The sequence below is a fragment of the Myxine glutinosa genome, chromosome 2, assembly GCF_964187855.1.
Source record: "Myxine glutinosa chromosome 2, kmMyxGlut1.1, whole genome shotgun sequence".
Taxonomy (NCBI): domain Eukaryota; kingdom Metazoa; phylum Chordata; class Myxini; order Myxiniformes; family Myxinidae; genus Myxine; species Myxine glutinosa.
Window position 1 is genome coordinate 127,019,287 of NC_136262.1, and position 17,761 is coordinate 127,037,047.

The 17,761-nt window shown below is 42.0% G+C and overlaps 1 protein-coding gene across 1 annotated transcript in view; it reads left to right on the forward strand.

Moving 5' to 3' along the window:
- Positions 1-1,226: 1,226 nt before the first annotated feature.
- Positions 1,227-17,761, forward strand: part of LOC137421285 (receptor-type tyrosine-protein phosphatase delta) — a 638,902-nt gene continuing 622,367 nt past the window's right edge. The window contains exons 1-2 of the mRNA XM_078771624.1: positions 1,227-1,693; positions 3,689-3,805. Of these exons, the coding sequence (XP_078627750.1) occupies positions 3,799-3,805 (7 nt within the window). The 5' untranslated portion in view covers positions 1,227-1,693; positions 3,689-3,798. The remainder of the gene's footprint in view (positions 1,694-3,688; positions 3,806-17,761) is intronic.

A 17,761-nucleotide genomic window follows, 5' to 3' on the forward strand; every position in this document is an offset into this window, starting at 1 on the left:
GAGGATTTGTGCTTTCATTGTGTAAAATGAATAAGGTTCCAATATGACCTGAGGATTGGTACTTCCATTGTGTAAAATGAACAAGGTACCAATATGACCTGAGGATTTGTGCTTTCATTGTGTAAAATGAACAAGGTACACATATGACCTGAGGATTGGTGCTTTCATTGTGTAAAATGAACCAAGGTACCAATATGACCTGAGGTTGGTGCTTTCATTGTGTAAAATGAGTAAGGTACCAATATGACCTGAGGTTGGTACTTCCATTGTGTAAAATGAACCAAGGTACCAATATGACCCGAGGTTGGTGCTTCCATTGTGTAAAATGAACCAAGGTACCAATATGACCCGAGGTTGGTGCTTCCATTGTGTAAAATGAACCAAGGTACCAATATGAATCGAGGATTGTCTTCGATATTTTTGCTTTTAAGAAATGATTTTTTCTCTCTTTTTTGAGCTCTTTCTGCAAGCGAAAGTATAAAAGGAATCCTTCATTTTATTTTTCTGTCGTGATATTTTTACCACGAGCTTCCAGATATTCGACCTATGTTATAATTCAACATACGTCATTGTTTCAACACAAAAAACGTCGGTTTCCGATATCAAATAAATACATTTCCAAAGGTCAGGTAATCGACACGCCCCTTTGTCATGTGATGCGACATGTCAAAATCCTCCATGATCCTTTAACCGTAGATGTGAATATTTCAACTTGACCACATCTCTGTATTTATAATTGAGAAAATAAATAAAAAATGGCGACGTCTTCGAAAAGCTGCACCTGGGGATTCAACATGGTAACTGTAAAGGAAAAGCTTTATCAAAACACAGGACTTCTTTAAGAAAAGGGGATTCCTTACGTCAAAAGGCATGGAAACGGGACATCCTTGAGATTCGCAGATTCTTAAGGGCGTCCTTCCATATAAGATTACTTCAAGCACCTTTAAGACACGTTACAGGTGCATCTTGGATAAAAAGTTCTGGATGTTTTAGTTCTCGCACCAGCAGCACTTTCGGATCGTATAATTAGACGAATGAATGAATCGCCATCAACGCTTGCATCGCATGATCGACGAATCGATCGTATTCACGATGGATTTTTAACGCCGATGTTTCATAAAAGTGATTTCGGTCGTCGAGGTATTTATTGGCGGCTCGGGCGCCGGTAGCTGCGATTCCAGCATCCTCGGGTCCTCCTTAAGGCGCACGTGAGCGCTCCGCCCTTCGCGCGCTCATCAGCGCAGAGCATCACGCGCCCGCCGTGTGTTTCTCCGACGGCTCGCTCTCTCTCGCTCTCTCTGTCTCAGCGTTTGTCTCCTCGCTCTCTCCTCGTACCCCCTATTACCCCCCCGGCAGACATTATCCCGCTGCCGTCCCCAGCTCCTCGGCATTCTACACTTAGCGGGCGAGCCCAAGCCATTTGCCGCTGCTGTGTCCTCTCCCCATCTCTGTGCTCTTCCAGCTCCCACCTGCTCAGTGTTTACCCCCTCCTCCCCCATCTCTTTCACCTCATCTCCATCGTCTCCCTCTCCACGTGTCTGAGCATCCGTCCACTTATTGCCTTTAGATTTCCATCCATCTTCCTGCTGCTCTCGTCCGTGGCACTTTGCCCGGTGACCCTCTATAAAAGGCAGGTGGTGCATAAGAGGAAGAGGGAACGGCGGAGGACTGCGACGACTTGGTGTAAAGTGAGGTGAGGGTCGTCCGTCACGTACCACGTGTAACGTAAGCGCGCACCACCACACGAGAGACCACTTGCTGACCTTTCCTTACACAGTTACACTACGTATAGCTATTAGCAAGTCGGTTTCGCTCCTTGCCTTCGTGACGGTCCTGAGGCTACCTTCGCGTCCACGGGGGACAATGTAGCGTTGTTGCATGGTCACCTTGCCCAATACCTGGGACGATCAGAAAAACGCCACCAAACAAACGAGACCATCTCGAATAAGTGGAAACGTCACCTAGTACACCTATATCGGACGTGAACATATCCAAAACACACCTCTAAATAACCGTGCTGTTTGGGCTCACAAAGCACACCATCAACAATCTTAAACACACCTAAAAACAACAAACAGACACACCTTTAACCCTAGATAGGTACAACCCATCCGTACAGAATGGGTATACGTAACCATGCGTGCACTCTCTAGGGTTAACACGCCTCAAAATAACCAGGAATCTAAAGAAGCCTATAAACACGTGAGCACACCGCACACACCGCAATTTGACACTTTGTAAACAGGTGTAAAGAAAACGCACACCTGAAACCCCACAAGCCCTTTGTTGTAATCTCCATGGGTTAAGATGAGAAGGTTGGACGAGGTCTTCCCCAGGGCACGAAGTTTCACCTTTACTTTCATAAGTTTTCATTTCGAGGACCAAGTTGTCGTGTTTCCAAGCTAGAGCTAGGTCGGTGTACTTTAAGGCGTTGCACACCATAGTGTCTTTACTCCAAGTACCATGTTCAGTATTATCACTGCACCCCGGACGGCTTCCAGCTATCGATCGTTTCTTATGGTTATTTCACGATATCTCTGTCAAATACTCCATGGGTTTGTTTTTCATCACTCCCGTTACTTCGATTTACTTGTACGATGTCAACTTTCTTCAATTTTCCAAGTTCTCTCCGAGTTCTAATTGTGGGATTAAGCAATAATTGGTTCACTTCTGTCTGGCTGCAGACGTCAGTTTATGATCGAGGAACAACTTCATTTTCAATTAGATGTTATATTTTGAACATTAATTGGAACACGAACCTGCAGTTTAATAGTACTTTGGCTCTGATTTTGTCCCAATTGCGCGTGCTCGGAGAGGAGTGAGATTATTTTTTCCATCTGTCTGGCAGTCAGACGAAATTGAGAATCATTCGGAACTGGAAACTTACTGTTTTTAATGACGTCATAAAAGACACAAACAACAGGCCGGAATAACTAATGACTAATGATTAATGTAAAGGTGGTGTAGAAGACGCTGCGTCAATGGCGGTAAACTTTGTTTTTACTACAAACCCAAAAATCTTTATTTTATTTCAATTTAATGATATACTTCAACGCTGGAGAACGCAAATTGCCTTTTTGGCACTTTCAAAACTCTTCAGTTTAGCGATACTTGGACGACGTATTGCGGCATTTTGCGTCAGCACGACCAATCAAATTTGCTGCTCGCAGACCCCGCCCATGTCTTTGTTTCTCAAGACTGCACCGGCACGGGGTAAGGTGTTCTATGAACCCTCTAGTTGCTTCATTTGCCCATGATACTTGCAGTCCAAAGTCTTTTGGTATAAGTATACTTCCATTAGCATTGCAGTCTTTTCTGTGTTATTTCTGAGGAAATTCTTTTTTGGTCACACTGTCCAATGTTCATACTCCGTGTGACGGTCGGTTCTTTTTGCGAGTGTAATGGCCTCATTATTAATTGTTTTTTGGGGAGTCGTGCTTCTGTGAATTTTCTGGCACTGGTGGGGTTTTTGCATATTTGCCGGTGAATTTTGTTTTTTTTTGTGATTGATGTTAGCTCTTACACGAGCCTCGATCTTGTACACAAAAAATAAAATAAAAAGTTATGCCTTTAGTGTATGCACAGGGTGGCCTGAAAGTTGCTTTACCCCTGCTATATTTCTCAAACCTTCCTCCCTCCCTTCCCATCTGCCCTCCCTTTCCGTGGCATGCTGATCTAACGACTCCAGCCAACTCTTTGTGGGGCTTCATCAAGGAGAAAGTACCGACGAACCCCTGAATGACGATTGAAGAATTGCGTGCTGAAGTCGTGGCCTCTTTCGCACAGGTGACTCCATAAATGCCAGGTAAGATGTGTAATAGGACATGGCGCCAAATTCAGTGGTGCAAAAAGAATGAAAAGAAAGAATACTGATTAATTATTGTAAGTACATACTGTGCAATAAAATTTGTATATTAAAAGAGTTTAAGGATAGATTATTTACTGGGACGGGGTAAAGCGACTTTCAGGCCACCCTGTGCAACTGGAATGACATTCGTGCTTCGCATCCAGAGAGAAGGTGATTATTCTTTCTGTTACATCTTTTCAGAACCAGTATTTGTTTGATTTGACTCGATCGTGTTATCTTCTTGGTCTTTGGTTGGTTTAGTGTCCTTGATTTTAAGCATTTATTAATTAATCATTCTTCATCCCAATCCAACCACCTACTTCTTGGCAACTTCAATGAGACTTTCCTATCCAATCCCAATCTGTCCAACTCATTATTTACTTTATTTATTTATTTTGTCCAACTTTGTCCAATTTATTTTGTTTTTTTTTTATTTCAAATTTAATTAATTATGACCAATTTATTTTGGTTTTTTTTTAATTTCAAATTTAATTAATTATGGCCAATTTATTTTGTTTTGTTCAACTTGTTATAATTAATTAATTTATTGTTCCTGATCTTTTGTAATTCTCACAATTCAATTGGTATTTTGGTACCTGTTGGTATTTCCGCCCCCCACGCCCCTTTAAATTTCTCAGTGCAATAATACTCCTTGGATGTCTCTGCATTTTATTGGAAGGAGAAGATTTATTGTTGGGGCTGTGTTCTCTTTCAGGTGTTGCAAATCTGATCGCGCTTTCCGAAAACTCTAGCGTTTGGATTTTATAGACGCGACTCGGCTTGTCGCATCACTATCACTCATGTGCAAAAAAAGCGTTGCAGATGAAATCTGAACTGTAATTTTTTTTTCAATCTGCAACATCCATCAGCCAGAGTTCAAGGCACATTTTGCCCCACTTTTATGTACCTGCCCGTCAGCGTAGGCGAGCCATTTTTTCTGTCTGTAGGTAAAGGTGTCGGTCTTACCTCTCACCATTGCCAGACCAAACAGGCGAATATCTTAAGTTGCTCACACTGCCGAGTACCAGTTTACGTGGTTGCGATGGCAAGTTGACCTTCTCTACGTCTAGCACCTCTAGATTGTCAGAGCTCTTTAAGCCATTTTAAAATGATAAGCTATGTTTTACTATGAATGTTTTTTTATGCTTTTTTACTCGACTTTTTTTTCTCCTTTTTTACTTTTTCTTTTACTTTTAGCTTTTTCACTTTTTTTACCCCTTTTTACTGATTTAAATATTTTTTTCCATTTCATGCTTTTGTCAAGGCTAAAGTATTTTTGTCTCCAAGGCAAGTGGTTTCATCCCAGTCGGAGAACATAGGTATTTAATTTGAGGCACACACAGTAAACTGTCAACACTAACTCAATATGATAAATTTTTATCAACTGCATGTTGACAAAGGAATGCCAACCGAAAACAAAGCAAAGCTAATGTTTAGGGTCTTGGCCCTTTGTTGAAGCGAGAGAACAACAAGCAAGGCCGCCTTGCTCCAATGAAGGGCTAACATCCGATATGTCAGCTCTACCTTGATACCGAAGGTGATTAGCATTCCTCCATCAATTTTCAGTTGATAAAACGTATTGTTTGATTTGTCCATCAACGTAGACAACACCAAGTGTAATCATACACCATACACATAGACAACATACTACATATCGGTTGGCATCCATGGGGAGGAGGAAACTCCTCTTGATAAAATGCCCCACTGAGTACGGTGAGAAAAGCGGTGCCATTTTTATGACGTCACTGGTACCCAGAGTATCCCGGGAAGTGACCTTGGTGACGGCGATCCCCCCCAAGCTCAGTGGCTGTGTTAAGTGTTTGTCTTGTCCGTGTGTGTGTGTGTGTGTGTGTGTGTGTGTGTGTGTGTGTGTGTGTGTGTGTGTGTGTGTGTGTGTGTGTCAGCTCTATTATGGGCGTCAGCCCAAGTATAAAATATAAAGTGCAGTATTTATCTTACCTAATGAGTGTTGCTATTTTTTTTTATAACACACACACACACATATATATATACACTAGCTGAAAGCACCCGGCGTTGCCCAGGTTATTTTGGAATGAATGTACTACTATAATTCAGCTTTTACTCGCGGCTGTAGAAGATTGACTACTATAATTCAACTCAGCTTTTAATTGCGAAATGGGCTCAGCCCGGCCGATGCGCCCTCGACCAGCCTCGCCACCTAGCCTATAACCTTCCCGGGGCCCGTCCCGACATTTTTGGTTATTTTTGAATGAATTTACTACTATAATTCAGCTTTTACTTGCGGCCATAGAAGATTGACTACTATAATTCAGCCCAGATTTTAATTGCGATATGGGCCCAGCCCGGCCGAGATGGCCTCGACCGGCCTCGCCACCAAGCCTATAACCTTCCTGGGGCCCGTCCCGACATTTTTGGTTCTTTTTGAATGCATTTACTTCTATAATTCAGCTTTTACTCGCGGCTGTAGAAGATTGACTACTATAATTCAGCTCAGCTTTTAATTGTGAAATGGGCCCAGCTTGGCCGAGGTGGGCCTTGTCCGGCCTCGCCACCGAGCCTATAAGCTTCCCTGGGCCTGTCCCGACATTTATGGTTCTTTTTGAATGAATTTACGACCATAATTCAACTTTTACTCGCGGCCGTAGAAGATTGACTACTATAATTCAGCTCAGCTTTTAATTGCGAAATGGGCCCGGCCTGGCCGAAGCTGCCTCAACCGGCCTCGCCACCTAGCTGATAACCTTCCCGACATTTTTTGAATCACGAGTACGTATGTATCATACATACATCAGTAATCACGAGTATGTATATATATATATATATATATATATATATATATATATATATATATATATATATATATATATATATATATATATATATATATATATATATATATACAACTGTAAGAAATAGTAGAAACTCCAAAGTACGAGCAGGGCGTCTCATTTGTATTGAATAAATAATCGTTAGATTAAATAAGACGCGGACGTCTTAGAAGATTGACTACAATATATATATATATATATATATATATATATATATATATATATATATATATATATATATATATATATATATATATATATGTTGTGGAAATGAGAATTGTGTTTTTTTATTGTTGTAAAAAATATCACCCTCCTTCCTCCAGTTGTTGTATATAAAGGTCAAAGGGCGTCCCTTAGTTAGGTCATATACAATCACGTTAGCCAATCATAGATTTCCTCCTTGTTGGTAGTTATTTCCTTATTCTGTGTGTTAGGTTAAGGCTTTGTCTTCCATTAATTAATACTCCATTGCACCGAATTCAAATAGATAGATCCCCTTTTTCAAATTCCCCCAAAGCCAATTGCCAACTGCACTGGGCGGTTTGCTGCATTCGCCACTGCTGCCCTTTGGCTGGGGCTCGCTCGAATCGCCCCAAAACCTCCATTACGCACGCGGTTAAGTTGGGAAGGAAAGGCGTGTCTCCACCTCGTCATCGGAGGGTGGAGCCAGGAGAGCCCCTACAACCAACCAAGCACGAGGGGTTTGGCTTGAGAGGGCGGAGGAAGAGCGATCGGGGAGGTTCGTAAAGGTTAGAGGGTGGGGTTATATAACCCGCGGGAGACGGCCCCACCTCAAATGAGTCCTGGGAAAGCACGCGACGTCCCCACGGCGGCAAAAGAGACGATTAAGTTCAAGAGAGAGAGAGAGAACCCGTCACGCCAGACCCCCCACCACCAGCTTTGACTCCACCAGCAGGTTGGCTCCACCAGGCAGCTCCGACCCGTTAACCCGCGGGAACCAGGATCGGTGGCATCGGTGGCCGTCGAGGTCCAGCCCGACGTCCCGTGCGGGATCAAGCTCCAGCCAGCTCCGTGCCTTCCTCCCCTTCTCTGCCATCCCCAACCATTCCAGCCAATCCACCCTTCATTCCCCATTCGTGTGAGTCTGTCTTTTGTTTGTTCTGTCCTGGGTTAAGTAAGACTGCATAGGTAAGCTAAGGTGCACTGTGTCCGCTTCTTCTTCTTCTGTTTTTATTTTATTACCCTTCTTCCTTGGTTTCTTTTGGTTGTAAATAGTAGTAATAAATTATATTCGTATTTCCTACTTCTGTCTTCCTCTTCTTCACATCCGTCTTTGTCTTTTCCAAATTGAATACCTGTGGCGGGATTTTGGCCAACGTTCAGGAATCGGGTTAGTCTTGGTAATAGTTCATGCCACGGTTGCTAAACACCGCTCGGCAATCAATTAACATGTGTCCGCGGTACGAACGGGGCTGTGCACCGGCCTTTCCGGAGGTCGCGGTACGGCGTCAGGGACCACGTCGGTCAGCAATAAACAAGGGGTCTAATCCCCCCTCAAAGGGGAACCATAGGCCGACGTTGGGTTCCGCAACAATATATATATATATATATATATATATATATATATATATATATATATTATATTATATTATATATATATACATATATACATATATATATATATATATATACATATACATACATACATACATACACACACACACACACACACACACACACACATATATATATATATATATATATATATATATATATATATATATATATATATATATATATACATACATACATATATAATTTAGCTAGTTTTTATTTTTATTTAATAGAAACTATTAAATCGCCTTTGAAATTGTGCAAGCAGCAAATGCCTTTTGTAAATCGTAATGAGATTCAAATTCTCCAATGGCTTCAAAACTCTTAATTGTTTTCAAAACTCATAGTTGTGAGCTGATTATTCCAACTTTTTCTTGGCACACTCGTGTTTAGCTGCTGCCCTATTTTTAATGTGCAGATAATAAAAATAACGATAATTATTTAACACACACACAGTGTGAGTTATGATATCTCACATTGAGTCACAGATACGTTTTTTCACATCTCGCAGTGAATTTCCTTTCTAGAACACTCTTCCTCCACAAATCCTCATTCCCAGAAGTTTGTGCAGTCTTCGTTCTGATCCTGAATTTGACCTATGTTTAAGCGATCTCTAAAGCTTCATTTTAAAGAAATTGTTTTACCCCTGCCCTCCCACCCCCTATATTTTTCCCAAAGGAAATGGGTCCCATTTATCCAATTCATCCATGACACCTGCTCAATTAGAACATAATTTGCGGACAATAGTAAAGAAACGTGTGTTTTGTCCTCGCTTTTGAAACTATTTTTGATGGAGTTTAGGGAAATAAACAGCTGTTGTTAATGTGATTCCAAATGCTCTAGAGGGCGATGTAATGCGAAACATTTCATCTTCTGGAGACTTGCGCATTACATAAGCGTGGTCGATGTGTAATTAGATTTTTTATCACTTGTTAATTAATAATCATCCGTAGGCCAGTATCATTAGCTGATCATTTTGATCATGTGCAGCCTTCAAAGCTCAGATGCACGTGACTTTTCAGATGGCCTTTCACAACAATGCAGCAGCTGGTGGACATGGCCTACCCATTTCTTCAAAAATATACTCGGCTGGACATACCTTTGCAAATAGAATGACTTGTTTTATTGCATAAATTATTGATTTGATAATCTATCAACTTGGATTGATAACACGTAAACGTGGTATGTACAGATAATGGCTGTTGTTACATCTTCAGTGTGTATGGTCTGCATTTCATAGGATTGGCTCTTTTAAAATCTTATTGAAATCTGAGTTTAAATGGGTCTATGTAAGAATGTAAGATCTTGTTCATCCACAACACTTGGATTATTGTGGTGAAATTGTGGCTTTTGGGACTGTTTAACTACAAAGGTTGTGATTACTGTGCCAGCAGGTGTTTTTTTTAGGTTGGCCTCGTCACTTTTAGTCATATATGAAGACTTTCTAACTTGTAAAAAAGAACATGGCTGGACATGTGCTTTTAAAGTGTTATTTACATGATATTCTGTTGGATTAGATATTGACACAAAAGCAAGAAGTGTGAAAGAAATGGTGGTACCTGTGAAAGCATGTGTATAGCTGCTGTAAACCTCTATATGCAGGGGAACAATATTTTAAACTAGCAAAGGCACCCGGAATTGCGGCAGGCTGGTGTTGGGCAAGTGGCTAGGGTGAGGGCTTAGGATACCTAGGATCCTGGGTTCGTAATCCCGGTCAATCGCTGAATTAACGCCAGGGGGTTGACTCAGCCTGTCATCCTTCCGAGGTCGGCAAATTGAGTACCAGTTCACTGGTAATTCCCTGTTTGTCGTAAAAAAAAAAAAAAGGCGACAAAAAGAGTTGGCGTCAGGAAGGGCATCCGGCCGTAAAACATTGCTTCAAAAAGGGGACCAAAAAACAACAACAACCACGGTCCCCGAAAAAGGCCAACCCCCGCTTTGCGGGGAAAAATGGCCTCTAAAGGTGTTTTTTTTTTAATGCGGAGTCACTTCGTGATGGGAATATTAAGAGAGGGGGGGAGAGGGAGAGAGTGGAGGAGGGAAGGGAGGATGGGGAGGGGAGGGGAAACAGGGGGAAGGGGAGGGGGGAAGAGAGAGGAGGGTGAGCAGAAGGGAAGGGAGAGTGGAGGAGGGAGGGGGGGAGGGGGGAGACAGGAGGAAGGGGGGGGGAGGAAGAAGAGGGGAGGGAGTTGGGTAAGGGAGGGGTTAGGGGCGAGTGATAGGGGAAAGTGGAGGAGTGGGGAAGGCAGCAGGAGGGGGCGGGAAGGCAGCAGGAGGGGGCGGGAAGGCAGCAGGAGGGGACGGGGAGGCAGTGTGAGGGGAGAGGAAGGCAGAGTAGAGTGAGGAGAGGGGAAGAAAAGGCAGCATGAGGGGAGGGGAAGGAAAGAAAGTGTGAGGGGAAGGCAGTATGAGGGGAGGAGAAGGGAAGGCAGCATGAGGAGAAAGGAAAGGAAGACAGTTTGATGAGAGGGGAAGGGAAGGCAGCATGAGGAGAAAGGAAGACAGTTTGATGAGAGGGGAAGGGAAGGCAGCATGAGGGGAGGAGAAGGGAAGGCAGCATGAGGAGAAAGGAAAGGAAGACAGTTTGATGAGAGGGGAAGGGAAGGCAGCATGAGGAGAGGGGAAGGAAAGAAAGTATGAGGGGAGGAGAAGGGAAGGCAGCATGAGGAGAAAGGAAAGGAAGACAGTTTTATGAGAGGGGAAGGGAAGGCAGCATGAGGAGAGGGGAAGGGAAGGCAGCATGAGGAGAAAGGAAAGCAAGGCATTGTGAGGAGAGGGGAAGTTAAGGTAGTGTGAGAGAAGAGGGGAAGGGAAGGTAGCATGAGAGGAGAGGGGAAGGCAGCATGAGGGGTGGGGAATGGAAGGCCGCATGATTGGAGAAGAATGGAAGGCAGCATTAGGAAAAGATTGGGAAAGGCAGTGTGAGGGGAGGGGAACAGAAGGCAGCGTGACCAGAGGACAAGGGAAGGCACTGCCATAGAATATGAGGGTTTGGCAAACTTAACAATAGGCACAAAATAACAAAATAATTGATAAATTATAAAACAAATCAGGAGACGACGATGGTTCACGAGCGAGCGGTATTCAATGACAAAGGACGGACTATAACCGAAACAGGCCCGGACAGGCCAGGCCCGGAAATGTCAAAAAACAAAGGTTACTGACCTTGAAATGAGATAGAAAATAATGTAAAATCAGTTATGAGGTTAGTTAGCTACACAATACCGAAATTTCGGTGAAAAATGAAATGAAAAATAAATAAATAAATAACTAAAAAAGAAAAAAAAAGAAAAAGAAAAATCGACCTCCGTGGGGCTAGACACATGACATTGGCCTAACCAAATATCGAAACCCCTGTCAGACTCCACCAAACCCCTCGGAGAAGATGTAGCTTGAACTCGATTACCCCCTAAAAATACATCTTTTTTGGGCGTGGCTCCACCCACAATGCAATGTGGGCTCCGCCCACAATACGCCCACTCTCGGCAGGACACAACTGGATCATGACATCAATCTCCCACCCAAGTTTCATCGAGATCTGATGATATCATCGGGTAGTTATGCTGCGGAAAGACACATACACACACACACCCACACACACACACACACACACACACACACACACACACACACACACACACACACACACAGACAGACACACACAGACACACACACAGACAGACACACACACACACACACACACAAGACGAATATAGTGGTCACTTGATAACTCGTGAACCAATTATAACATGCGCTGCCTTTAAGGGATGTAACTCGACCTGCAGCTGCCTCCACTGGCTTCTACCTCTTCCCCTCTCTCATCCAACCCCTCCCCTGCCTCCTCCCGGGCTCCCAACCCACCCCTTCCCATGCAAATGAACAAATATCAAAGAATATCACTCAAAGTTGAGCAACAAACATTTAAGAAAAATAACAAATAAAGTAAATGAAAAGGTAAGAGAATGGTGAACCTGCTGTGTCCCATTTCCAAGAAGATTTTAGAGCGCTCACAAGGCGGCTTAAGCATGCAATCAAGCACTCCAACGAAATGGTTAATAAGGAACAGCTGGTTTGGCAAGTTATAGAAAGCTGATTGCTTCCAGTTTAAATGGCCGAAAATGTTCGGCAGATCTGCCCCGCCAATCCCCACTTTCTTAATACTTTGAAATAGATGCAATCTGGATCCATCATATAGAGGGAATTTTAAAAACAGTTAGTTCAAATCTTCTGGTTTCCTAAAAGTATCGCAGGAGCCAGTACAGTGGAGTGACACCCTATTATATGGAGGTTATGTGACAGAAGTCTGACGAAGATGGTGCACCACCATTTTGTTAAGGCTTATTCTGGGTTTTTTTTGTGATGAGCACCCCCTAAATTATCTTCAAAATATGTGTTTAAACACACCCAGACATTCAGTTGTCATTCATACACTCCCTTGGAGTTCGATAAGTATTTTTACGTTTGTGGGGGGTAGGTGATGACATACCCGAGTACAAATAGGAATGTGTAGTATTAGCATGGACCACGTGCGAGTAGGAAGCACATATCAATGTACATAAGAAGGGAAACGGTGAGCTTTTAAGGGTGTTTATGTGTCACCACATGGAGGGTGGTTTTGTGTTAGTTCGATAGGGCTTAAGGATAATTCCCAGTATGTAATTGCCTCCTGTGATTTTCCCTTATGTTTTTACATTCACTCGGCCAGCCATGCAATCGGCTCCATTAACCACAACAACCGACATAGTGCCGAACATTCCTGATCGGGCAATTAACCCCGCCCCACCAATCGACTAAGGAACAAGGCCACACCCCCAGAGTGGGACGAAGGGCATGGAAACTATCTTGGCCGGCAGACCATGCCCCAAGCTTCGTCATTCGTTGAGCCCGACATGGGGCGATGGACAGAGCTCGGGTGATTGGCCAGGGGTGACGTCAGAGCAAACTCGCTCAGGCCGGAAAATAAGAAGAATCTGTCGCTCTCTCGGTCTATTGGCACGAACAAGGAAGACGCCATTTTTTCCTATGTGCGTGCTGGTGTGATTTGGCTTTGTGGCGGGCGGACGCCTTTTTTCCCTGGCTTGGCTGTTCCTGGCTCGTGTGTGATCGTGGAGAGGAGGAAGAAGAATCTGTCTCTCTCTCTCTGGTGCTGGCGGCTGATCGGGTGGTCACGCTTTGTCCTTTGTCTCTCGAGTGGCTCATGAGGAGAACTCTGTGGAGTTTTGGGAACTCTCTCACCATGAAGGAAGGGGTGTTGGTGAACTGTGGTGTTTCTCGTGGGAGCTGGAGCCACGTTGCATTTCGGAGGGAGTGGAGAGCGAGGCAGGACCAGCCGCACAAATTGCTGCATGGTCGTGGCGCAGTGAGGAGAAACTTTGCGCCATCTTGTGCATTTCCCGCACGGGCGGCTGTGGGCCACATTGGACTGCCGACATTATTCAACGACTTTGTTGAGACCAAAGCTAAGTGCCGGCAAATAAAAGGGGGTATTTTCTTTTTATTTTATTTTATCATTCCCCTGTCTGTTTTCGTGTCTGAGTGGAGACATCTCAAGTTAGGATTATAGATTTACCTCACAATTCATTTTATTTCCATGCTTTATTTCATTAAACCATTATTTGTTGCATTTCTGTAATGAATGAGGGAGAAGCCTTTGATCAATATCAGGCTTTATTAAACTTGAATCAAGCAAGATCTATGAAAACACATTCAAATACAACAAGAGTATATTATAGCTAATAGGTTACATAGTGTGTGAACAATAGTGTGTTCAAAAAGTATCCGACCTTTATTTTTCGTGTGTAAAAAAGAAGAAGCTAGGGAGGCGTTGATTGGTGCACGTATGTAGGCGATCCTAATGCGCACGCGTGAATTTTTTCCCACCTGCAGAAGCTGTCATTCGACAGCAGACCGCCGATGAGTGAGGAAATGTAAGTGAGCGCCGTCGGATTTTCGTTTTTGACAAAATGATGGAAAAACTTGAACAACGCTACTGCATCAAATTTTGTGTTTCATCAAACTTGCATCAAAACTGCAACTTGGTTTCTGGGTCGTACCCATAAACCCAGGACTCATCACCAGTGATCACTGTGTTGAGGAAGCTGGGATCGCTGTTCACAGTCTCCAGCATGTCCTGTGCGATCTCCAAACGGAGTTGCTTCTGCTCAATCGTTAGCTGCTTTGGTACGAACTTCGCTGAGATTCTCCTGAAGCCCAAATCCTCCTTCATAATGGAATGAACGGTGTTGAATCTTGCGGATCGTTTCCACTTGGGAATCGCCAAGCTTTACACAAAATTTGATGCAGTAGCCGTTTATATATCCGACCATGTATATATATGTATATATGTATATATATATATATATATATATATATATATATATATATATATATATATATATATATATATATATATATATATATGTATATATGTATATATATATATATATATATATATATATATATATATATATATACATACATATATATATATATATACATATATATATACATACATATATATATATATATATACATATATATATACATACATATATATATATATATACATATATATATATACATACATATATATATATATATATATATATATATATATATATATACATACATATATATATATATATATATATATATATATATATATACATACATATATATATATATATATATATATATATATATATACATACATATATATATATATATATATATATATATATATACATACATATATATATATATATATATATATATATATATACATACATATATATATATATATATATATATATATATATGTATATATATGTATATATATATATATATATATATATGTATATATATGTATATATATATATATATATATATATGTATATATATATATATATGTATATATATATATATATATATATATATATATGTATGTATATATATATATATATATATATATATATATGTATATATATATATATATGTATGTATATATATATGTATATATATATATATATATGTATGTATATATATATGTATATATATATATATATATGTATGTATATATATATGTATATATATATATATGTATGTATATATATATGTATATATATATATATATGTATGTATATATATGTGTATATATGTATATGTATATATATGTGTATATATGTATATGTATATATGTGAAGAATCAGCTCTTCGTTTGCAAAAGAAGTCCACAATAGCCTGGAATGGCGCAGCTTTATTAAAAACCAACTTATACAGATCCGGAGGAGGCCAAGACATCTATAGCAAGAGCCAGTCTCATGCCACGTCAAGCCTTCCTGAAAACGCATTGATTCTCATTCACTTATATACGAATACGATTATCAGAAAATCTCCGAGAGAACGAAGCGACTGGCGAGAGTCCCTCCCACCGTTATCATTCGGGGGAGTCAGCCCTTCCTTATCATTTGGACCAAATGTTTCTCTGGGCTCCGAGAAAACAGAAATGTAACTCACAAAGAGGAGAGTGTATGCTTAGCCAAACAAACCCATATATTTTATGGGTTTGTGTACATGAGTAATCCAAAGCATGTTTATACAGAGTCATGCGTTGCTGTGATTAAAACAAAATATATATGGTTAACGATAGGTTTATGTCTGCACTCTAAACATTCTACTCGCGTTACACAAAATCACGCGCATGTGGGCGTGGTTTTACGACCAGCCTCGAAAAAAGCACACGTATACAATTTGTTCAGCATGACCTCATTTTAAGCCTTTCCTCATCCAAAACTAAAACGAAGCAAAAACCCTTTATTTACTTTATGAAAATAGCATTTTTAGACAACATTTAAATCATAACACATTAGCAACCAACGTCTATAACTGAACTTTAGGCAATAACAAATCTACTACTTGACATTCCTTCCTCTTGTCTCGTCGAGACAAAGTATCTTAAGAGACAACGTGCCACATCGGGCTTTATTGAAAAATAATTGTGTAATGCGGGTATTGAAAAAATAATTGTGTAATGCGGGTATCTCCCAAGGGCATATCGTGCGCCCAAAGCGCCTCGCCCGTGCATTTGGCGAACGTGTCGTGTGGTGCGTGCTCGGAGCCTGAGGGCTCAGAACATGAAAGTCCATTAACGTTTCGGATCCACAACGAAGGTGTCTGGTCCAGATGAGGTTCTGCTCCGCCAGAGGGCCCATCACCTCCCCTGCGGAACTTGCTCCCCCCACCCTTTGCAGACCCAGTCCTTGCAGATCTTCGAAGTTAATCAACGATCATGCCCATGAGGTCCCTCACGTGCTGCTGTTCTGGGGAATACATAGTATTGTCAGTATCTTGTGTCTCAATTTCCTGGTCAGGGTACAGAGCGTAAAAATCCGATTCACTTGAAGCATTTGAACTTAAAACATTTGGAGAAAAGAGAGGAACTTCCTTTATGTCAAAGTCTCCCATGAGCGCCTGGTCGGCTTGCGGGTCTAGGATATCCACGTCGGGTCCCTCGACCGCCAGACCCAGTGTCGCAATCAGATCCATAGTTGGGTCAGAAGGGGGCGTGCAGCTGTCAGCTTGTAATACATAAGCAGCGTTAGCCAGTACACGCAAGGGGTTTATAGCACAAGTATCACAGTCATCACATACACCGTTACAGGCAGCAGCCAGTTCCCACATGGGATCCACACAAGTATCACAGTCGTCACAAAATTCAATACAATTTTCTGGAGCGCTGGTCGCAACTGCCTTGTTGAAGGACCCGTTCAGGTCGACGGCCTCTGTGGTCAGAACCATAGTCGTTGTCGGCGGCTTCTTCACTTTCCATCCTGTAAAGTACTTTCTCATACAGAGGAGGACTAGAGATTTCATTAGTGCCCCCCAAATTACTACCCCGATTATCACAGCCAGTGCGGTCAATAACCACTTCACTATGGTGCCCGTCCATCCCTGGAACCAGTCAGTGAGCCAGCTAAATTTATAAGAGTTCTCGCGCGCGATCCGATCGATTGTCAGGGCGTGGCTAGTTTCCCTTAGTCTCACTATTGCGGCTGACACTCCTTCAGATGGATCGGGTATGTAAGTGCAACATTTTCCCTCTATAATTCCGCATACCCCTCCTTTCTCTGCCAAGAGCATGTCCAAAGCCACCCGATTCTGCATCACCATTGTACGCATGTGAATCACCGTATCCAATAGTATGTCATGAGCCGTAGCGGTGTCGTTTGCCACCTTTTCTAGGGCCAAAGCCAATTTGTCTATCCGGAAACTATCCATGACTGTGCCCGCTCCTGGGAAGAAGAAACCAAACACCTTTTCCCATAGACTCCCGTGTAGTTTAGTGGTTCCATCTTCGTTCATGACTGACCTCTTATAACGCCTGTCCAAGGACTTTGGGTCTCGCTCATCCAGTATCTCAACGTCAGGAAGAACTGAACCCAGATAACATGTGCCCCCCCAATTATTTGGTAAATAGGGGTAAGCCTTGTCGCCGCATATAAACATTGTCCCATGGGGTGGGACCAGGTGG